At 41.5% G+C, this 25,061-nt stretch overlaps 1 protein-coding gene across 1 annotated transcript in view; it reads left to right on the forward strand.

Moving 5' to 3' along the window:
• Positions 1–25,061, forward strand: part of astn1 (astrotactin 1) — a 2,322,431-nt gene that overhangs the window by 1,196,163 nt on the left and 1,101,207 nt on the right. The window contains exon 9 of the mRNA XM_080195939.1: positions 10,804–10,878. Coding sequence (XP_080052065.1) covers positions 10,804–10,878 — 75 coding nt within the window. The remainder of the gene's footprint in view (positions 1–10,803; positions 10,879–25,061) is intronic.

Consider the following 25,061-nt stretch of genomic DNA (forward strand, 5'->3'; position numbering starts at 1 on the left):
GATGAGCCCACCCTGCCAGCAGTTTCAGCTTTTAAAACATTGGGTCACCATTATTAAAGGCGCTGGTGTAAATGAATCAAAACAGGAACACTTATCAATAAAATTTTTAAAAGGTGAAACAATACACCCCCCGAACCCTCCCCGCTGAACTTTCCTCACAGAACTCTGCCCCCTTGCATCATCACAAAGCCTCCCCCATGGTACTGCAACTCTGGCACTGCCCCGTTGTACTGTTCAGATACCATCCCCTGGTATCTCCGAACTAATATTGTAACTGAAGTCGCTCGTCCTGGGAACTGCTCTTGTAAATTTCCTCTTCACCCTTTTGACCCTCCCATCCTTTCTGAAGTGGACAGATCGGAGCTGGTTGCAATACTTAATCTGTGGCCTAACACAAAACTCCATAAAAAATCAGCATAGATTTCCAGTTGCTGTATGCCATAGCCCTACTTATGAAGTCTAAGTTCCTATATGCTTTGGTAACCACTCTCTGCATCTGTTCTTCAAAGATCTTTGCACATGAACTCCACAAATCCCTTTGTTCCTGCGTACTTATTAGAACCGTGCTATTAAGTCAGAATTGTCTCTCCCTACAATTTTGCTGAAATGCATTATTTCACACTTTGCTGGATTAAATTCCATCTGTCTGTCCATTCCATTATCACATTATCACTTGCTGCATTCATTTGCTGTCAACTTCACTGTTTGCCACATTTCCAAGTTTGGCATTGTTAAGCCGATTTTACTCTATATTCCAACGCTGACCCTTAGAGACCTCTAATATCTATCATCTTAAGATTGGAAACACAATCATTTTCCATTTTTACCTATTTACTTTATCCACACTGATGCTGACAATGTTGTTAACTTTGTGGTACTATGTCAAAGGCGTTTTTAAAATCCGTATCGACAAAATCTATGCTTTCGTTATTCTTTTATTATTTCATTATTCATTTGTAGTACTGTAGATGCCATTTGCAGGTGGGAACAGATTCCCACTTCAGTTGCTGGCAACTTTTACTTTAGCACTGTCACTTATAATAACCTCACTACTGGGTGAAAAGTTGGGGAAAAAGTTCTGTTGTGACAAAGGAGTTTATTCTAAGTCAGCTCATCGTGCATGGTTGAACACAATTAAATCTAACAGCTAATTAAAATATTGAGAAATTGCAAACTTGGGGAAAGGAATGGAGGTTCTTTCAGCTGCAGCCTTTGTCACTGATCCCAGCACTTTGGTAGCTGAGAAGTTCAGTTGTTGTGTAGGCAAACAGCTTGAATTGGGTTGCAGTCGCACCGGGATTAGCACTGTTGCCTCACAGCGCCAGCGACCCATGTTCAATTCTGGCCTCGGGTCACTGTCTGTGTGGAGTTTTCATGCTTTCCCTAGAGATTGCAGAGCCTCTGGCGATGATCTTTGCATCGTCGATGGAGACGGGAGAGGTTCCGGAGGATTGTAGGATTGCGGATGTGGTTCCTATTTTCAAGAAAGGGAACAGGAAATTACCGACCAGTGAGTCTGACCTCAGTGGTTGGTAAGTTGATGGAGAGGATTCTGAGGGACAAGATTTATGAGCATTTAGAGAAGTTTAATATGATCAGAAATAGTCAGCACGGCTTTGTCAAGGGCAGGTCGTGCCTTACGAGCCTAGTTGAGTTCTTTGAAAATGTGACTGACCACATTGACAAAGGAAGAGCGCTGGATGTGGTTTACATGGACTTCAGCAAGGCATTTGATAAGGTCCCCCAGGCAAGACTTCTTGAAAAGGTGAGAAGACATGGGATCCAGAACTGGCTTGCCTGCAGAAGGCAGAGAGTGGTTGCGGGTGGGTCTTTTTCTGCATGGAGGTCAGTCACCAGTGGAGTGCCCGGGGATCTGTTCTAGGATCCTTGCTGTTTGCCATTTTCATAAATGATCTGGATGAGGAAGTGGAGGGATGGGTTAGTAAGTTTGGTGATGTTGTGGATAGTCTGGAGGGATGTCAGAAGTTGCAGTGAGACATAGATAGGATGCAAGACTGGGCGGAGAAGTGGCAGATGGACTTCAACGCAGATAAATGTGTAGTGGTTCATTTTGGCAGGTCCAATGGGATGAAGGAGTACAATATCAAGGGTAGGACTCTTAGCAGTGTTGAGGAGCAGAAGGACCTTGGGGTCTGTGTCCATAGGACTCTTAAATCAGCCTCGCAGGTGGAGGATGTTGTCAAGAAGGCGTATGGTCTGCTAGCCTTCATTAATCGAGGGATTGAGTTTCGGAGTCGAGAGGTAATGCTGCAACTTTATAAGACCTTGTCAGACCCCACTTGGAGTACTGTGCGCAGTTCTGGTCGCCTCACTACAGGAAGGATGTGGAAGCTATTGAGAGGGTGCAGAGGAGATTTACAAGGATGTTGCCTGGATTTGGAGGCATGCCTTATGAAGATAGGTTGAGGGAGCTAGGGCTGTTCTCCCTGGAGAGATGAAGATTGAGAGGCGACCTGATAGAGGTTTATAAGATGTTGAAAGGTGTAGATAGGGTGGATTCTCAGAGGCTATTTCCCAGGGCTGAAATGGTCGCTACGAGAGGACACAGGTTTAAAGGGGAGCAGGTACAGAGGAGATGTTAGGGGTAAGTTTTTCACTCAGAGGGTGGTGAGTGAGTGGAATCAGCTGCTGTCAGTGGTGGTAGAGGCAAACTTGCTGGGGTCTTTTAAGACACTTCTGGATGAGTACATGGGGTTTAATGGGATTGAGAGTTATGGATAGGCCTGGTCGGTATGGATATGATCCGTGCAACTTGTGGGCCGAAGGGCCTGTTTGTGCTGTAGTGTTCTATGGTCTATGTTCTATCTACATGCGTTTCCTCTGGGCACACTGGTTTCCTCCCACAATCCAAAGATGTGCAGCTTAGCTAGATTGGCTAAATGGCCCTCAGTGTCCCAAAATTATGGAGATTAGATGGGGAAAAATATGGAGTTACGGGGATAGAGCCTGGGTAAGAGTCAATGCAGACCCGATGGGCCGAATGGCCTCCTTTTGCACTATAGGAGTCTGTGAATCTATCACAGCTGCTTAAAATTCTGACAATGTAATGAGCCAGGAGGCTGGTTGACAATGAGTGGGGGAAACAACAGAGACAACCGTGATTTGACTGTACTTACAGATCAGCTGGTTTGTCACTATGAGAAATTGTACCTGACATTGCAGAGCAACATTTTTGAGCAGTGAAGCAAATTTAAATGACGGACTGTACTTTGTTAGAAAATAAACTGCAAGCTCACTAAGCCGAAGTGTCATTGAATGATGGACTATCTGAGCACACGCATACGCCAATAATAAGGACCCAAGATCAGAATGACAAAGTAAAGATTCAAAACTATAGAAATGCAACATTGGCTTCTTCATTCCATTTCAATGATATTCCAGTGGATTTGGGACAGGTGGCGCGGAAGTGTTCTCGGAGACATGCTCTTTCGCATTCCTGCTATACCACACCGCCTTTCTCTGAAAACAGTCTGAAATGTCCATAAATGGACTAGTTCACTAAATTAAATTGCAATATTTATTGCTACTCATCTAATTAAATTCAATTGGATGCAAGTGATTCTTAGCACCCAGTCCTCACCAGTTGCCAGGGCAGCCCATGTAGTCAGGGGCTTCCCATGTGGCAACTCCAGGAATGATTTGGTTTAAAAAAAGACCACTCTTTGCAGCAGCTCCGAGGCTACCGTTTTCACCGTACATCTCTTAGAACCCAAATAAACCTCAGACCAAAACATTGTCTTTGGTCAGTATGATCCCTACCAGAAGGACACCCACCTCACCCCTACCAAACTCATACACTGGAATGATTCAGATCAGAAAAATCTCCAAAGGCTTCAAAAGAGTTCAAAGAAATGAAAACCTAAAGAGTTGGCTCAGAATTTCCAGAAATCAACATCTTTTGAAATTATGGTGGATGTATTAAGGAAATGAATTACCAAGTCAAGGTAATGCACAAGAAGTAAAGTATCCAAATAATGACTTTGGAGAGACAGAAACAGGCAAACACTGCATTGACAGATATTTTTTGCGTGGATGATTAATGTTGAATCACAATTGAGAAAATTAAAAATTTGTCCCCTTGTCTTAAGCGATTTCCCATCAGATCAGAAAGCTACTTTTATTTATGTAGATTGTTATTCCATAGTTCATTGATTACATTTAATGTTAAAAAGGGTAAATACAAGGAGTCAATTGTTCATAGTTTCAACTATTACTAAATCTACAATTTATATCGCTCATGAATCCTTAGTTTAATGAACAGCCCACTTATCAGCACCCAACTACCGCCTTAAACATTGACTATCTTCACCAGCAATGAACAGAGGCAGCAGCGTATACCATCTACAAGATGCAATGCAGCAAATCTTTAAAGCTATTTAGACAACAGTTTGCAATTGCATAATCTCTACCACCAAACAAAAACAAGGGCAGCAGATGCAAAGGAACACTGAAGTTTATTGATTAGTGTCACAAGTAAGCTTACATTAACATTGTGATTAAGTTATTGTGAAAATCCCCCAGTCGCTACACTCCGGCGCCTGTTCGAGTACGCTGATGGAGAAGTTAGCATGGCCAATGCACCTAGACTGTGAGAGGAAACCCATGCAGACACAGAGAGAATATGCAGACTTGAGACAGATGGTGACCCAAGCCAGGAATCAAAACTAGACACCTGGTGCTGTGAGTCAGCTGTGGTAACCACTGTGCCACTGTGCATGTTCTCCACCCAGCTATACAACACCCTGATTTGGAACTCTACCCACCATTCCTTCACTGTCACTGCATTAAAAATCTGGAACGCCTTTCCTTACAGCACCTTACCACAAGGATTACAGCAGTGCAAAAAGTTGACTCATCTGCATCTTTTCAAGGGCAATTAGGATGGACAATAAATGCTGGCCTTGCTAGGAATGCTTACATCCCAAGGAAGGGTAAAAAATATTATTTTGGGGTGATTACATGGACAGCTATAGAAAATAAGCTGATTATCAGCTACAGCTCAACAGACTGGGATCTGTGGGCAAGCTATGCTTATCAGTCTTGCCACTGCAGATTAAAACTGTATAGTTTAAATTGCAAAATGCTTGCTCTTGAGCCTGACCAAGTTAACCTTCTTAGATTCTCACTGGTCAAATGATTTCCAGATGACCAACCTTTAGTTTTACGTATGAGAGCTGGTTCCAGGGTTATCTGCCTGGGGAGTTGATGTACAGTGGATTGGCTGGTCCACCACCAGTGTAGATTCTCTGCTGAATGTAATGTATCAAATTGAAAGGACTGCAAAATTGTAAGAAAAGTTTTGGAGTGTTGGCTCGCAAAAGTCTAGCTGCACCTCAGGGCAGCTATTTTGTAATCATTCTTGGATCTGCTGCTCTCTTTGCCAGGTGAAGCCAGATCCTCAGCGTTACTGACATTGTACATTCCATAAGTTATCAATGCCAGGTTTGTTGGACTGCTGTTTTTGCAGTATGAAAAAGCACAACAGCTTTGAGTTTAGGTATGCTTGGGTGGAAATCCTTTAATTCCAGAAGTTTGTCAGCTCTAAATCATTTCCCTTGTCAGCTGAAAATGTAGACCTGAAAATACGTTGTTCATATTCCAACCAGATTTGTTTCACATGTAAGCATTCCTGTGTGGGCAGCACTCACACACTGAGGTAATTTATTCAAAATGGTTGTGCAAATGTTTTGTTTCCTCCCAGTTAGTTTGTGATTAGGGGTTTCTACATTATATTTACCCTTTGTGTGTGTTTTTGATCAACATTTTTGGCTAACTCTTTATGTTCCTGCTTTGTTTCTTGATAAATAACTTTTCAGCTACTTTTATAGCAGAAATCATTAAATTCTGATTGCAATTGTTTTTCTACCAAAGAGCTTTAAATGCCATCATTCCTGCACAACTCATCTTAAACATAGCCCACTGATGGAACCCATTAGAGTGGGTTGTCAGCCGAATACAGCATTTCTCAAACTTATCACTTGTTTTACTTATCTTTTTCTCTTCAGTCTGCTTCCTGTATGAAGGTAATGCACCTTTAAGAGACTTTTTTTTATAAATCATGTTCTCCTACTCATAGCCTCAGCTGATGTCAATGTTGCTGAGGTGTCTCCAAGGAGTCCTTTTATTGTTCCTTAAGTGGTTTAAATGGGAGATGCTTATGTTTATTCTGGGATTGGTATTATGGCCCTGCATTGTTAGGAAGAAGGTCATGGATTCTGGTCTGGGTTTTTGTTCCTTCTAAGGGAATTCCAGGTTTCATTTTCTTGTTTTGGCTGACAATAGTATTTAAGTTTTAGAAGGGACATCAAGCTGAAAAGAAGTTTCTGTCTCTTCCGGGGTTTTGGACATTCTGCTGGTTATCTGAAAACATAGTTTTGCCTTTTTAAAGAGGGGAATCTGCTTTTGGTGGCTTGCCTGGGATGCTTGGTGTTTTGGGAAGCTGTCCGACTTCAAGCTGTTCTGACTGATTCAAGAGGACTGCAGAATTCACCCAAACGACTCAATTCCAGGATCATGTGAACATTAGACTTTGCTGTGTTGAACCTGTTTGGTTTTGATTGGAACTTAGATATATTTGTTAACAAACACATTATTGTGGTTGTTTTGTTTCTGTTTGTAATTGATAAAAGTAATTGCTGATTTTCTTTCATAAGAACATAAGAAATAGGAGCAGGAGTAGGCCATCTAGCCCTTTGAGCCTGCCCCGCCATTCAATAAGATCATAGCTGATCTGTCGTGGCTCAGTTCCACATTCCCGTCCTTTCCCCATAACCCTTAATCCCCTCGCTTATCAAAAACCCATCAACCCGCGTCTTAAAAATATTTAGCGAGGCAGCCTCCACCACTTCAACGGGCAGAGAATTCCAGAGATTCACCACCCTTTGAGTGAAGAAGTTCCTCCTCAACTCCGTTCTAAACTGGCCCCCCCTTTGTTAACTATATTCTTAATTAAACTTTGTTGCAAAAGCTCCCAAGAGGATCATTTGAATCATACCTAAGGTGAAGCATAATCATGTTTATTCTAGCCAAATTCAAGATGATCCAGCGGGCTCCATAAAACTCTTTGGCGTTTCTGACCTGAACCAAAACACCTGTCTGTATGCCTCTCATTCTCACTGACTTAATTTTGCAAATTTAACATTGCTTTCAGCCTGGTAACTATTATTTCTCATGCAAGGATCTAAAGACTGATTAGGGACAGTCAGCATATCCTTGTGAGTGGAAAATCATGTCTCACAAATTTGATTGTGTTTTTTGAAGGGGTAACCAAGAAGGTAGATGAAGACAGTTGATGTTGTCTACATGGACTTTAGCATCGCCTTTAACAAGGTACCACATGGTAGGTTGTTGCATAGGTTAAATCTCACGGGATCCAGCGTGAGGTAGCCAAATAAATATAAAATTGGCTTGATGACAGAGGACAGACGGTAGTTGTAGAGGGTTGTTTTTCAAACTGGAGGCCTGTGACTAACAATGTGCCTCAGGGATTGGTGCTGGTTATGGGTTATTTGTCATTTATATTAATGATTTGGATGAGAATTTAGTAGGCATGGTTAGTAAGTTTGCAGATGACACCAAGATTGGTGGCATGGCGGACAGTGAAGAAGATTATCTAGGATTTCAATGGGATCTTAATCAATTGGGCCAGTGGGCTGACAAATGGCAGATTGAGTTTAATTTAGATAAATGCGAGGTGATGTGTTTTGGTAGATCAATTTGGTAGTTGGTGGTAGGGCGTTGGGAAAAGTTATAGAACAAAGTGATCTGGGGGCACATGTTCATAGCTCCTTGAAAGTGGAGTCACAGGTAGACAGAGTGGTGAAGAAGACGTGCTTTGACCTGCATGCTTTGTTTCATTGATCAGAACATTGAATACAGGAGTTGGGATGTCTTGTTGAAGTTGTACAAGACATTGGTAAGGCCACACTTGGAAAATTGTGTACAGCTCTGGTCACTCTATTATAGAAAGGATATTATTAAACCAGAAAAAGTGCAGAAAAGATTTACTAGGGTGCTACTGGAACTTGATGGTTTGAGTTATAAGAAGAGGCGGGATAGATTGGGACTTCTTTCTCTGGAGTGTAAGAGGCTTAGGGGTGATCTTACAGAGGTCTATAAAATAATGAGGGGCATAGATCAGCTAGTCAATATCTTTTCCTAAAGGTAGATGAGTCTAAAACTAGAGGGCATAGGTCTAAGGGGAGAGATACAAAAGGGTCCAGAGGGGCAATTTTTCACAGAGGGTGGTGAGTGTCTGGAACAAGCTGCCAGAGGTAGTAGTAGAGGTAGGTGCAATTTTGTCTTTGAAAAAGCATTTAGATAGTTACATGGGTAAGATAGGCATAGAGGAATATGGGCCAAATGCGGCAATTGAGATTAGTTTAGGGGTTAAAAAAAGGGGCAGCATGGACAAGTTGGGCTGACAGGCCAGTTTCCATGCTGTAAACCTCTATGACTCTGAAATCTTCCAGACTTTTTGGTTCTCCATTTTAATCCAGCTACGAACATGTGTATCTACATTTGTTGCTCCTCTTTTCCATGATCTTTGTTTGTATATTTTCTATACTTCTGCATTCAAACACAGCATGTGAGACACCAGTGGTTAGCACTGCTGCCTCACACTGCCAGGGATCCGGATTCAAATCTTGCTTTCGGTGACTGTCTGTGTGAAGCTTGCACGTTCTTCCTGTGTCTGCATGTGGTTCCTCTGGGTGCTCTGATTTCCTCCCATAGTCCAAAGATGTGCAGGTTAGGTGGATTGGCCATGTTAAATTGCCCCTTAGTGTTGAAAGATGTGTAGGTTAGGGGAATTAGCTCAGAAAATATGTGAAGTTGCAGAAAAGAGTGGGAGTAGGCCTGAGTAAGACCTTCTATTGGAGAGTCTGTACAGGCTCAATGGGCCAAATGCCCTCCATATACACTGTAGGGATTCTATGGTTCTATGATCTAACATTCATTGCACTAGCTAAACCTTTTAAAATTTAAATTTGCTTTTTTTTTTAGCTGCTGAAATTCTTAAAGCCCAGTGCCCCTGCATTGACCACTTTTAGAAATGTCATGTCCCACAAACAAACTCCAGACTAACTTAATATATCACTGATGCTTTGGAATATTAACTACCATTTATCACTAACGTTACACTATCCTTCTTGCTGTATTCTCAATATTAATATTTCACACTTTAATCTATTTGTTTAGAGCTTATAGATATAGTAGAATCCTTATCTATGTCAATCTTTCACTGAATTTCAACATTATTCCAAAACTGTTTAAACTGTGGCTTGAACTGGTTATAAAATTCCTTTTAGTTTTGGATAATGAAAGGATAGATTGAAGAAGAAAAAAGAATTGCAATTATATAATGCCTCAATGTCAGATGTTCTTTCAGAAGTTTCACATCTAATGAATTACTTTGAAGTGCAATGATATCATGGCCAGTGTATGCATGAGTAAATTCCCCAAATTGCAATATGATGAAGGGTCATCTAGACATGAAACATTGGCTTGATTCTCTCTCCTCAGATGCTGTCAGATCTGCTGAGTTCCTCCAGCATTTTCTGTTTTTGTTTCAGAATCCAGCATCGGCAGTATTTTGCCTTTATCTTGATGAATTACAATATTTGTCTTCCCCTTGAGCTCTTGATGTGCTTCAGGATGTTTCAATGAGACACAGAAAGCACCCCTGCTTTCTTAGTCTCAATCACCACCAACGTGTTGATGCCAATGTCTGCTTTGGGTCTGCTTCAATGAAAAACGTTGACTAGGAGACCCTGCTATTCTTGAAGTAGTGTCATTTGAGGTGTATCTGAACCAGCTAGGACAAGCCGATGGAAGAGTTGTTCAATGTTTCATTGGAAGGACTAAACCTTTCACAGTGAATGGACCCAAATGTATAATAATGGAGTATCGGTTGAGATTATGTACTCAAATCCTGGAAGGGTTCACTGAATCATAAGCCGAATAGACGTTGGCTCATGCAAAGGCATAGATAATCCTTGGAAAGCCTATTTAGTGTCAGATTTATTGCTTGTCCAGTTTCAAGGGGACTATTCAGAACTGTGTAAATTGGATGTCCTGTTTTTCAACGGGATCATTTTGTTATGGATTTTCATCATCTTAAAAAGGAGCTCCAAAATCAAATCCATAGTTCTACTGTACCCTAACTACATTTCTGGTTTGAACTTAGCAGCGGCTACCTAAAGTGGATTAGAGTTTTACTGACTAATGGCAATGGTGGCTCTTATTATGGCTGGGAGAGATCAAGTGAATTAATTCACGGTAAACTATGACCATTTCAGGAATTGAGGGCAAAGCATCGTTAAGATTGTGGGTGTGTAGCTTGTGGACTTTGCAAAGAAGTTGGTGGAAGAAAGACTAATAAGTTAAATTTGCATTTTGTTTGGATCATTCCTTTGGATTTTATGGGGAAATCACTAACCACAACTGTCGTATTGTATTCATGTTGCATTATCCAAGGTAAATTCTCCAAGGTGAATTTATGGAGATACTGCAAATACATCAGTTTATTTAAATGCGATTATCTTGGAAATGACATCAAATTACTATAATCTATTCAGATATGTTTTCCCCCACTCCCCTGGATACCTAAAGTGAAAGGGAGTCATAATCAAGCTGTTCTTTGGTACCATGGGGATTTTTTAATTTGTTTTTGCTGCAATGCTTTCTGCTATTTAAATACAGCTCATTATGGAGAAGCATTTGCTCTCATTCAAAATTGACTGAGAAATAACTGTTTGTTTTTTTAATCTTTATTCCATGCAGTCCCTGGCCGTATACAGTGTTTCAGCGTGGTTTTGATCTGGTGATGGGAGAACAGCCGTCGGACAGGATTTTCAGGTAAACCCAATCTTCACACATTCAAATCCTCGTATGTTCCTCGGGCTCCTTCAGTTCTTCTTGAACGTGCAGGTATGTATTATGTGCCAATTAAACAGAAGGTGCCCTCTGATTTCCCTTTCTTCGCAAAATGAATCTCTGCACAAATTGAATTGTCATTCCCGTCTGCCTGATAATGAAACAATTTGCACACACTGGCTCAATTTAATATCTGAATGCAAACAATTTCATATTGTATCCTGTGTAAGCCCATATTCTATGTCAGCCAAAGATCTCAATGGAACTGCTAAGTATGTGCTGACTGTTGGTTTTCATGGTAAATTGTGCAGTAATAGTGCCCGCCTCTGATCTGAACAAAAGCTGCCCAAAGATCTAGATCTTTACTGACTGTGATTTAAATCTGACACAAGTCAAGGGAATCCCCAGGCCTCCAGCAGCAATGATGTCGTCAAGTAGAATAACAGCCAATCACATTGAAGCATTCCTGGTCAGCAAATCAGGAAATAAGAACCACTGGATCGTTGTGCTGTTAAAGTGACAGATAGCGAAATAGGTGATTGGCTTTTGAAAGGAACTAAAATATAATAAACTTCCATTTAAAAAAAAAGTAAAAATGTGAAATTTCTTAACACGGAGAAATTCAGAAAATTTAGTGTTACATTTTCAGGGCCGGCAGCTCTGAGAGGTTGGGAGGACAGCAGTGCTAGTTGTCGTCTCTTAATTGGCTTCCACCAGTGAAGTCCCACAGTCTGCCCATCTGGGCTTGGGACCTCCTTTTGGCCACAGTGGTGGGAGCTTTTAGGAAAATCCAACTCGTACTAGCATCGGAGTTCTCATCCATGCAGTAATTTCTAATTGATTGCATTCTGATGAGACGTCAACAGTGCACCCTCTGGAGAAGCACTGGACCGTTGATGGCATCTTCTGGATCTTCTGGATTTATACTTTTTATTACACATCAAAATCATGGACTTGTTCCAGCACAGAAACAGGCCATTCAGCCCATCATGACTACGCCAGTTCCATTTCCCTGCCTTTTGCTCATAGTCCTACACATTCTTCCTTTTCAGCTAATAATCCAATTCCCTCTTGAATGCCTCAATTGGACTGGCCTCAATCGCTCTCTCAGGCAGCACATTCCAGATCTTGAGTGAAAAGTTTGTCCTTATGCCTCCAGTGCTGCTTTTTTGAATTATCTTAAATCTGTTCCCTCCAATTTGCAATCTTTCTGCCAGTGGGAACAGCTTCTCTCAATTCACTTTATCAAATGCCCAGAATTTTGAACACCTCTATCAAATCTCTTCTCAACCTTCTGCTCTTAAAACAGCCCCAATTTTTCCAAATGAACATCTGTATGCTAACATAGGCACTGTGCTGACAGGTTCACAGTCATTATTGCCATCATTGTCCAGGCCTATGTATTGATAACAAATAGACCGTGAATTATTTTTTATTATTGTCACAAACGATAGCATTTCTAAAGAGATTTGTCCATTTATTTATGTGTGCTGGAGAAAAAGTGGGTTGAAGCAGTGTGAGATCAAATGGCATAAGCCCATCACACTCTCTGTTTCACAAAATAACCAATGAACCATTTTGTGCAACAAAGATACAACCTCGGCTAGATTGACAATGGATCGATCCATGTTAGTAGAAGTGAAACTAGATTCCCAGATTTTGATGAAATGAGAGCAATTATCTCTTACAAAATGCAGCAAACAGATCAATTAATACCATATTATGTTGAAATGTCTGATGTCAGTTTTCAAAATCCAATTCTAAGCTTACTTTGCTACCACTTCCTCTGCCTTCCCTTGTAAATTTGATTCATCTCCTCTAAGCCAAAGAAAGATAATCTTATTTCACTTGTACCCGCTGTGCTGTTGTACTTGCAGCGCTTTCAAATTATCCGCTGGTTAACTCACAAGTGTTGTAATAACCAGTCTTGCTTCTGACATGACTATAGCATTGATTACCTTTTTGACAATGAAGTTTTGCTTTGAAGTGTCATTTGTTTTTGACTTGAATATCTCCAGATCCTGTGACAATGTTTACAACATGCTCTTAATCATAGAATACCTACAGTACAGAAGGAGGCCATTCGGCCCATCGAGTCTGCACCGAACACAATCCCACCCAGGCCCTACACCCATATCCCTACATATTTTACCCACTGATCCCTCTAACCTACACATCTCAGGACACCAAGGGGCAATTTTAGCATGGCCAATCAACCTAACCCACACATCTTTGGACACAAGTTACTATCATTCCACATCCCAGCAAAGCTATTGACATGACTATCATATTTCCTTTAAATTATAGCCACAATGCCTTGAATCCGGCTATTTGTAAACTCTGAAAACAAGGGGTGCGCTTGCATCAAAACCGGAAAATCCTGCCTGAGGTCAATTGACATTTGCATGGACCCCCCACCCCCCTCACTCACTATGATTCCCGTGGCACATGGGATGGGAAAAGCCCCCCCATATCTTGCACCTTAAATGAGTAAATGAGAATGTGGAATTTGAAATACAAACAGATCAGTCATGGTTTTACAGAATGGTGCAGCAGGCTCCAGGGGCAGAATAGTCCACTTCTGTTCTTATTTCATATCTTTATATGGCCTTTAGAATGAAAAGAAAGCAACATAATAAAGAGAAATAGCCAGACACTAGAATCAAACAAGACTCTTAAGGGAGGAATAAGCACCCAGGAGCAGACACGTTGCAATAGGCATGAGGCTGAATCTTGTCTCTGAAAACTAGTGAGATCTATAAACCAGCACAGACTCAGCCCTGAGGTTGCCAGATTCGAGACACTCTACATTGAACTTTAGATGTACTGTGCTAAGTTTAATTTGAAGTTCATCTGACGAAGAAGCAGCGCTTCAAAAGCTTGTGATTTCAAATAAACCTGTTGGACTGTAACCCGGTGTCGTGTGACCTCTCATCTTGTCCATCCCAGTCCAACACTGGCATCTCCACACCATGGACACTAAGAATAGAGTTACAGGTAAAGGTATAATTTTAGCATAGCAGAATAATACGCAAGATTTTGCTTATAATGATGGGTGGCATCGTGTTTCACACAGCTGACCCACAGCACCAAGGACCCGAGTTCGATTCTGGCCTCGGGTCACTGTCTCTGTGGAGATTGCACATTCTCCCTGTGTCTGTGTGGGTTTCTTCTGGGTGCTCCGGTTTCCACCCACAGTCCAAAAATGTGCAGGTTAGGTTGATTGACCATTCTAAATTGCTCCTTAATGTCAGAGGGATTAGCAGGGTAAATATGTGGTGTTATGTGGGGGTTACAGGGATAGGGCCTGAGTGAGATTGTTGTCTGTGCAGGCTCAATGAGCAGAATAGCCTCCTTTTGCACAGTGGGGATTCTATGATTCTAAGTTAAAGGGCAACATTCTTCATTTAATATCTGCCTGAATTCATTCCTTGTTGTTTAGGCTTCTACCTTTTTTGAACAGACTGTTCTCCTTTTGCTAAGTCCTGTATTAGGGGCACATGTGTAGAGTGGTGAGTCAGGAGCGCAATCAAATGATTCATCATTTTGTTCAAAATAGTTGCATCCTTTTTTTTACTGAGTGTGCGTCAGCTCCGATATGGGTAGGTCTTGTGGCAGAGTTGGTAACATCCCTGCCTCTAAGCCATTAGCTCTGGGTTTGAGTCCGACAACAAGACATGATGGCCAAGAAAGGTCCATTCATCAAGTGGTTCAACAGGTTGAGTATCAACTTGCAAATCCTTCTAACACATTGCCAATGGCAGTGAGAGGGAGAGAAAGAATGCAATTCCTGGTCAGCACTGTGATGAAAAGAAAATTGAAGCCTCTACTGTCACTATCCATCGTTCCAGCCGACAATGTGCATGTAAAGTATACGTTGCCACAGCAACCCAGACTCCCTGAATGATTAGCAACACATCACCATTTGGACACTTATTATTCCATTTGCATTGGCCAAATTCTTATCTCGTAACTTTGTTTAAGTTCAAATAATCGTGCTGAGTCCGGGTTTCCTGCTGGGAAAAACTGGACCTGACAGATATATGGTAAGGAGTTATATGCATCAATGTCCTGCCTGTGATTTTTAAAGTTCACAGTGTATCTTCACCCTTCCATGGAAATGCAACCATAAAACACCATTCACCATAGAAAATAGTATTTAATATTAATAGCAACGTTCTCAAGGCAAGGCACTCTATTAATGTTTATGGGTGTAAATTTGGTGGAATTAGGTATTTGGTGGTATACACAATTGTTTGATCTTTTCAGTTCCCCATTCATTATCTATCCATATTTACCCTGCAATGTGATGGAATATTGGTTAATGTACAGCAATGGCAAACTCAGTGGTAAACTAGGGACAGTATCGATGGTGCTGCCAATGGCTTACCCTGCAGGTCAACCATGTGAGAGAATAAACAGCTGAGAACGGCAGCACAAGTCCGGTTGAAGTATCACGCTGGGAAGTAAGTCAATCTAAATGATCATTAAAGTGTTTAATTATAGCTAAACACACTTCAAAATGCTGTGAAAATTTATCTCTTGTGGCTGCACATCCCCTTCAGAAGTGCTACTCCAAAGCTTTGAGTTAACATGCAAAATTCTCAGTTGGATATTGCATAATTAGCATATTTATCAAAAATGGTAGCTGTTCCTCAAGTGGCAGGTTCCTGAAGTAGAGCATTCAACCATACCGGGGCCCCATCGACAACCAACTACACCTCGGGGAGGCCAGTTCTAGCTAAATTAAGCTTTTTTTTCCCTCCTGCTGTGCAGTTGACATGTTTCTTGTAAAGCTGGATACCTTGCAGAAGGTAGCATCTATCACCCAACAGTCCCCTTTGAAAAATGCTTCAGCAATCTAAATCCACTTCCTGGGAAGACGGGGCCATGTTTTGAAGCTTCTTCCTGTCGAACAGCAGTTTGGCAATCAGTTCAGCAGGCATAAGAATAGTGGTTGAGAGAAACTTTAAAGAGCAACCCAAAGGCTTCTCCTGCAGGTTTCTTCTAAATTTAGGAGGAGCTACATTGTCGTGAAAGAGGGACACAGATTCCTTCTGATAATTTAGTGCACCTTTACCTGGGAACACTTGGTGCTTTGGTTTTCACTGCATATTCCTGGTGAAGCGCAAAATTAAGATGGAGGTGAAGTCAGCAGCCAGTTCAGCTTCCGGCTCTGTCTTGTTCATGTCGGAACTAACACCACCCAAAGAGGAGAGGAAACCCAGTGCTCTGACAGATGCTGAAATCTCAGTGGGCTGAGTGATGGTCGGTAATGAAATATAAGCCTGTCAGTCAACCACAATTTCACCCCCTGCTCAATTCAGAGTTGCATTGCAGTGCTGAGGCATTCAGTTTAGGTGAATAACTAACTGTACAAGCTGAAAGACATCTATTAAACACGCCAATTTGCCTGAAATCAGCTGTGCTTTTAGAATGGTAAGTAGAGAGGATTAAGGTAATTAAGGTAATCACGCTTTAATGAGGCGCAAAAAGCTTATTGAATTGCCTGAAATAGCCGGTGCGCTGCGTACACTGTAAGTGCCACCTTTGTAATTGTCAAATATGGTGAGGGAAATTATTATTGTTAATTGTCCGGTGTGCACAGTCATCTGTCATGGGCGCGAGGATTATAAATGGTGGGGACAATACCAGTTTCCTGAAGCAGAATGCATTACCTTCCCTCATCTTCAACATAGGATTCACCAAAATAAAGGAAAGTGGCAGTGTAATAGAGGACAAACAAGACCATCTGAAAACAAAATAGAAAATATAGGAAATATTCAGTAGGTCAGGCAGTATCATGAAGCGATTATAATGCAGAAATTGGATGTACCTTTCAATAGTTCTGTTTGTTCCAGCTGAAATACGGAACTGAGAACTTGCTACAATGTTAGGGCTTGTCCATTTCAGTCCAAGCACTCTTTATGACAGAGTAAGGTTTGACTCGTGCCAAACAACTTCTCAAGCACTGAAAATTTACAAGTGATTAGGGCAGCACTTCGATTGTCACTGCTGCCTCACAGCACCAGGGACCCGGGTTCAATTCCAGCTTTGGGTGCATGTCTGTATGGAGTTGCATGTTCTCCCTGTGTCTGTGTGGGTTTCCTCCGGGTGCTCTGGTTTCTTTCCAGAGTCCAAATTTGTTCAGGTTAGGTGGATTGGTCATGGTATATTGCTCCTTAGTGTCCAAAGATGTGCAGGTTAGATGAATTAGCCATGGTGCAATGACAATAATTTTTCCCTCAATGTCAACAAAATGAAGGAGATAGTCATCGACTTCAGGAAGCATAGTAGAGGAAATGCCCCTGTCTACATCAATGGCGATGAAGTAGAAATGGTCAAAAGCTTCAAGTTTTTAGATGCCCAGATCACCAACAACCTGTCCTAGTCCATCCATGCTGATGTTATAATTAAAAAAGCCCACCAACATTTCTACTTTCTCAGAAGACTAAGGAAATTTGGCATGTCAGCAACAACTCTGTCCAACTTTTACAGATGCACCATTGAAAGCATTGTTTCTGGTTGTGTCGCAGCTTGGAACGGCTCCTGCTCTGTCCGAGATTGCAAGACACTACAAACGGTCGTGAACAAAACCCAGTCCATTACTCAAATTAGTCTCCCACCCATTGACTCTGTCTATACTTCCTGATGTCTCGGAAAAGCAGTCAGCATAATTAAGGATCCCCGCACCCTGGACTTGCCCGATTCGACCTTCTTCCGTTGGAAAAAAGATACAAAACCCTGAGGTCATGAGGTACAAGAACAGCTTCTTCCCTGCTGCTGTCAGACTTTTGAATGGACCTACCTTGCATTAAGTTGACTTTCTCTGCAGCCTAGTTGTTTGGAGTGGCACTCAGGCAAGGAAGTGGTCAGCACTAAATCATGCAGCTGACTTGTACTCCCTGCAACTTAAGGCCAGAAGTGAGATGTTTCTGATGATTCACAGTGTTTTGTTCCATTTGCAGGGGGTGCGGGAGGTGGTGGTGAGTATTGACATAGGTGGGGGAGAATTTTTGGGCATTGCAGGGGGAGTCCTGAGCAATGTCAAGAACTCATCAATGTCATAAGGGGTGTGAGGTATATCAGAGTTTTGAGGGGATTTTTTTAAATTCATTCGTGGGACATTGGCATTGCTGGCTGACCAGCATTTATTTCCCTTGAAGGGCAGTTGAGATCAACTACATTGCTGTAGCTCTAGAATTACATGTAGGCCAGACTGGGTAAGGATGGCAGATTTCCTTCCCTCACTTTCATTACTGAACTAAGTGAGTTTTTCCAACAATCAACAATGGTTTCATGGTCATCAGTAAGGTTCTTAATGGGATGGATAGGATAGAGGTGGAGAGACTCTTCCTGTTCAGAAAGGATAGTAGGACTAGGGGGCACAGCCTCAAGATAAAGGGGGGGCGGTTTAGAACGGAGTTGAGGAGGAACTTCTTCACTCAAAGGGTGGTGAATCTCTGGAATTCTCTGCCCGTTGAAGTGGTGGAGGCTGCCTCGCTAAATATTTTTAAGACGCGGGTTGATGGGTTTTTGATAAGAGAGGGGATTAAGGGTTATGGGGAGAGGGCGGGAATGTGGAACTGAGCCACGACAGATCAGCCATGATCTTATCGAATGGCGGGGCAGGCTCGAAGGGCTAGATGGCCTACTCCTGCTCCTATTTCTTATGTTCTTATGTTCAAATATTTTTTAAAGTTCAAATTCTACAATGGCAGGATTTGAACCCAGGTCCCCAGACTATCAGCTGAGTTTCTGGATTAGTAGTCTAGTGGTAATACCACTAAGCCATTACTTACCCCACTGGTGAGCAGTGTCCTGGGTGCAGGGATGTGATCAGTAGTGACACTCGTTCTGCTTTAAAGGGCTGCGCTCCTGAGCAGCCTTTACACTGACTGAGAACATTTCGAAGTAACCAACGTAGAAGACAGCATAAGTATAGATCAAACTGTCTCAGATTACGTGTTAGAATCTCAGAATCCCTACAGTGCAGAAGGAGGCCATTCAGCCCATCTTGTCTACATTGATCACAATCCCACCCAGGCTCTGTCCCCACCACCCTGTGCATCTACCCTGCCAGTCCCCCTCACACTAAGGGGCAATTTAGCATGGCCAATCCATCTAACCCTCACACCTTTGGAGTGTGGGAGGAAACCGGAACACCCAGAAGAAACCCACGCAGACACGGAGAGAATGTGCAAACTCCACATAGACAGTAATTCAAGCCGAGAATCGAACCCAGGTCCCTGGCACTGTAAGGCAGCAATGCTAACCACTGTGCCACCATGCCACCCATGTTGGTGAGACCTGACAGGAAGGGCTCCCACAAAGCCATTTCTGATGTAGTGGAAGTTGTGGGTTGAAATGGAAGTCTGCTTACTGGAACCCCAGATACCATTGTGACCCTCAACACAGCAAACATCACCATGTTCACTGCAACTGAGATTAGAAGATCTGAAATTTTGTCTTATTCATCTTTTCAAATATTACCCACTTTCATTAAATGTATAACTGTTTCTCGGAGAACAGCCCATCTCCTCTTAGTTGTGTGCGTTCACTTTTAAATGATCTAATCAAGGATAATAAGGGCGTGGAATTCCCTGCCTGCAGCAGTTGTGGACTCGCCAACTTTAAGGGTGTTCAAATGGTCAATGGATAGGCATATGGATAACATTGGAATAGTTTAGGTTAGAGGGTCATTAGATTGGTTCCACTGGTCGGCTCAACATCAAGGGCCTGTACTGCGCTGTAATGTTCTAAGTTCTATGTTCTAATCTGTCATATTGTGATTTTTATCTTACGGTGGAGGTTATGCTTGAAATGCAAACCACTCGTTAGGCCACAGCTTGCGTATTACATGCTGTCCTAGTCCCCGGACTACAGGAAAGCTTTTCAAAAGGGACACTCAAGGGCCTGGACTGGAGAATTTTAGTTGCAACAAAAAATTGGGGAGGTTGAGTACATTATTTCCTTTGAAACATGAGAGGCTAAGGAGGTACTTAATTGAAGTGTATAAAATTATGAGGTGTCCCAATACTGTGGATAAGAAAGCCCGACTCCTCTTGGTTGAAGTGTTCATAGAGAGAGAACATATGGTTAGTGCAAGAAGGAAAATATTTTCACCCAGAGGGTGGTAGAGATCTGGTGTAACTCACGGCCTGAAAGGATAGTGGAGGCAGAAATCCTCATAACATTTAAAAACTGCTTGCATATGCACTTGAAATGCCATAACATTCAAAGATATAGACCAAGGGTTGTGAAGCAGGGTGTGGCTGGTCAGCTGAAGTGAACACAATGACTGCTCCAAGTCTCTTCCTGTTGTAAATAAAGGGCAACTTTTGTCTAGTCAGAGTAGATGGCATGCTAATCGTTAAGAAGTGATGGGAAAATCCTTTGTTAAAATGCCTGCAGAAATTACCAATAAACAGGTGTTTAGCAACTTTAGTCACAGTAATGATGCCATCTGTTGAAGAATGTGGAGATATCATTGATTTGTCCACATTTTACCATTACCATTTTTTATCATCACTGCTGTCATCTCGCACTTAGACTGATTTGATTTGATTTATTATTGTCATATGTATTAGTATACAGTGAAAAGTATTGTTTCTTGAACGTTGTACAGACAAATCATACTGTTCATTGAGAAGGAGTGAGTGCAGAATGTCATGTTACAGTCGTAGCTAAGGTTTAGAGAAAGATCAACTTAATGCTAGGCTGAAACTTCACCACTTTGACCATCATCACTGCTGTTGTTTGTTGGAGATCAGGAGCATGCTTTACTCACTGCCCACTACATTTAACGCACTGATCGAGAAGCAGCAAAATTTGTGAAAAAAGATTTCCAAATTTATTTGTCCCTCACTTTGGTAGTTAATTGTAGCCCGAATGGAATACATTACAGGAAGTTCCTAACCTGTTGCAGTCAACTGGAGGCAATATTGTCCTACTTTTATTTTACTTCTTCATGGGATGTGGGTTGGACCAGCATTTATTGCCCAGCCCTAATTGCTCTTGATTTGAATGGCTTGCTAGGCCATTTCAGAGGACATTTTGAGAGTCTGGATCTGGAGTCAAATGTAGACCAGACCACGTAAGGCAGATTTCCTTCTCTGAAGGACATTAGTGAATCACAATGAAGGGCAATGGATATTTATGGCAACCATTTCATGGCCATTGTTGGACTTTTAAGTTTTATTGAATTCAAATTTCACCATCTGCCATGGTGGGATTCGAACCTGGTTCTCTGGATTACTTGTCCAGTGATGTCATCACATCCCCTTCTACTCCTGGGATTTGGTTTCAAATCCAGCCCAAACATTTGGGAAAAAAACATTCTCTATCTACGAGCGGCAAGGATTCTACATGATGTGATTTTCAGCAGACGTAACCAAATTCCAAGAAGTACTGATTCACGAAAGATAGCTTGTCTAATGTACGCAAAATGGTTATTGTGGGAAATGGGGGAAAAAAGTCATATCAGTGTAATAAAGAAGACTCAATGAAAAAAAAATAAGGCAGATTTAAATTACAGTTGCCTGTGTGATATCTGAACCTAGGGGTATTTGCTTATAATAGATGCCAAAAATGGACAATGCAATTCATCCCTTCCAAGTCCTTACACATCACAAAAGAGAAGATGTTTCATTCCAGCTCATGTATGTCAGGTACATTTTTAACTATTTATTGTACCAGAGCTAACATATAAATGTCAGTTCAGTGCTCCATTCAATTACAGTTATTACTCATATATGCTATTTCCTACAATATCCTTTCACTTCACAGAATCACAGATCTTTAAGGTGCAGATGGAGTTTGCAGTGGCTCTCTGAAAGAACTTTTTAATCTACTCTACCCTGCCTTATCCCAGTAATCTTGCACATTCCTTCTTTTCAGATAGCAAATTGAATATTTCTTTTGAATACCTCAATCAAACTTGCCTCTACTCCCCTCGCAGAACGTTTGTTCCAGGCTCTAACTAGCCTCTGGGTGAATAAGCTTTTCCTCAAATCACTTCTATTCCTTTTGCCCATGATTTTGAATCGAGGCTCTCTAGTTTTTTTGATATTCTCTTGAGAGGGAACAGTTTCTCACTATTCACCCTGTCCATACCCCGCAGGATCTTGAATGCTTTTGTGGCGCCACATCTCAGCCTTCTTTTCTCCAAGGTAAACAAACCCAGCCTCATTGCCACAATTGTTTATCACTGGAATCATTCTTGTGAATGTTTCCAAATGACACTCATCCTGAAGTCTGTCCCATCTGGAGAGATGATCTCTCCTGTCTGTTGTTATTCATGTAAATCACTCCCTCTGTCTCTAATTATCATACAATGATTACATACATGACAATGATTGATGCAAGGCTCGCTTTCGATTGTGACATCTTAAATCTTGAATCGATTCTACATCGCGGGATTGTGCATAGTCCATTTGAACATACAGGGTTGTTTCTGATGGGGAACATTCTGGGCTTATCAGTAGCATCAGGCTGGTGAGTGAGTTTTACATTTTGTAGCAGCTTTGAGATTAACAATTTCAATAGTTGTGAGTGGAGGGTAGGGGGCATCCATTTGTAGTGGAACCACTGTTGTCACTTTGTAAATGATGTTAACAGCTCAGCCACGGGATCAAGACAATCATTTAAATATCATTGCGTGCTTTGATTGCACCAGCTATTTCTTTGTTAACATATTAATATAATCAACTTATCATTTCTATGTCCGTGTTTGCACAATTTGGGATTCTCTGAATGTGAATCTGGCGCTGGCTGTCGTGAGACCAAACTTCCAAAGCAGCTGCTGCACTCAGAACTTGGTCTCAACAGGAGAGTCCCAGGAGAACCGCGGAAATGCTTTTGGAATGTCTTTCAGCTTCCCGAAGAAGTCAAACGTACCCACCAACCCGTAGGAGGGTTGTGATTGACCAAAGTGGAGAAATATTATTCAGGAGTGAACCAAACGTATCGAGGGACTTTGTCAGGAACGTGCAGAGGTGAAGTTGTGATATCGGAGGGAGAACACAAATCTCCAAACAACCCGTTTATTCAATCCTTCAAACACCACGTGCCCCTCATGGCAAAATCTGCAGATCGCACCTTGGACTTATCAGCCATTTCAGAACCCATTGAATCAGAGTGGAAACAAGTGCTCCTTCATCTTCAGGGACTAACTAAGAATGAAGAATCCAGCCTCATCATTAGTCTTTCAGTCCCCTTCATTCATGGATAGTGATTTGGGATTCACATTCAGGCTCCAATGGGAGTCTTCCACACTGGGTGAACGCTTCGGGAGGTGACAGACAGAGACAAATTAATCTTACAGCCCCAAAAGAGAGACTTGAGGAAATCCAGTTAACACAATATAGTGTTATGTGTATATTTTAAATATAAAGGCTTTCCATTATCACTGAAAAATGATTTAAAATAGATACTCAGCATGCTCTTCTTAATAATGCATGTTTCCTCAACTTATAAGAATGTTGGCTCTCCAGAAATCTCTTTCTCAATAGAAAAGTGAGGCATTTCTGGGAATTGGCTTGAAGTTCCTTAAAAATGATTGCTAGCTGGATTTTAAACCTACCAACATCATTTGAAGAACTTCAACATAGGCAGTAAGTGTGAACGATGTATAAGGCTTTTGATAGATGAAGATAATTCCCAAACTGTCAGAAAAACACACTGACTGAACAATTGGAGATACTATACAGCATTCAAAATCTCCTTTAAATTTTTCCAATTGATTGTGAGCTACCCTATCCGCTAGCACAATTTACATAATATGCTCAAGAACGAGGAAGTGATTCGTATTCAGATTATGACTTTTATGCATGGTTTTGCGGTAATTGATTGTTTGGCAAAAGAATGTAACAATTCTTGACAGTTTATCTCAGCTCAGTGTTCAAAATCCTAATTAAAATCACAATGAATGTGAACTGGAGAAGATTTCAGGCCAATTAATTCTTAACCCTAGATTTGGCAATTTATCACAGTGGAACAATGTGAATTAAGATATGTAATAGTACACTTACAATAAATGTCATTAAAATCAACTCCCCATTTTATACAAATATAATTGAAGCTTTTGGTAATTAATGGAACTTACACTGAGCATTATTCACTTATGTCAATTTGTTTCCTTATGTTGTTATGAGCATGGTACACAAATACAAAACTATATCGAAGTTGAATACAATTAAATACTTTCCTCATGATACACTTCTTGGAAACTTGGAAGTTTGAGTAGTTATCCCACTACTACTGTAGAGTATCTTTTGGTCAGTATTTATTTCCATCAAAAGACTTTGGTCAAAAGGAATTACTTTCATTGCAATCATAGGCGATGTTCTTAAATAGTTCATTTTAAAACGGGCCATGTTTGTATTGCCACAATTCTATTCAGCACTAGAACTGAGAGCAGGAATTGTCCAGTCCCATTGAAAGCAACCACTCCAGCCCCGGCAGGCTTTCCGGCGACAAGACAGGTGAGCCATGCAAAACACCGTAGACATCGGTGGGACTGGAAGATTGACAGGACTGGAAGATTCCACTGGCAGCCAATGGCAAGACCCTCGATACGGGCAAGGAATATTCTGCAGGGAGGCAGGCTGTAAAATCCTGCCCTACATGTTTAATAATTTTTAAACTATCTAATTTCTATGTAACTCCTTCTTCTACATTGATTATCTGTGGCTCCACACAGATAATACAGCTCTTGTCTGGATGCCATTCACCTTCTTTTCTCTTGTTCAGTACCTTTGGGCAGGATCCTCCAACCGTGTGCAGCCCAAAACCAGAAATTGCCACGCAGACTCAATGGATCTTTGAATGGTCTGCTGCATTTTCTGCCTTGTCTGCTACCGATTCCTGCAGCAGGCGAGATGGGAGAATTTCCGCCATTATCTATTGGATGGAATTAGCAGGCTATTCTGGTTTTCACCATCATGTTAATCCATACTTTTAGCAAGAATTACAGGCGAGCAATCAGGAATGAGAGTATTGATCAATTTTCCACTCTGGACTTTGGGGATGTAAAGCGAAATTAAAGCACCACACTAGCATCCAGTTAACTTAAAGAAATTTGGTATGGATTGGAGATTAAAATTGTTGTCTTTTTGACCTGAATGGCTCAATCACTCACTGCACAAGCTCAGTCAACCCTTAGG

This window comes from Carcharhinus amblyrhynchos, chromosome 9 (assembly GCF_965287045.1).
Source record: "Carcharhinus amblyrhynchos chromosome 9, sCarAmb.v2.hapA, whole genome shotgun sequence".
Lineage (NCBI taxonomy): Eukaryota > Metazoa > Chordata > Chondrichthyes > Carcharhiniformes > Carcharhinidae > Carcharhinus > Carcharhinus amblyrhynchos.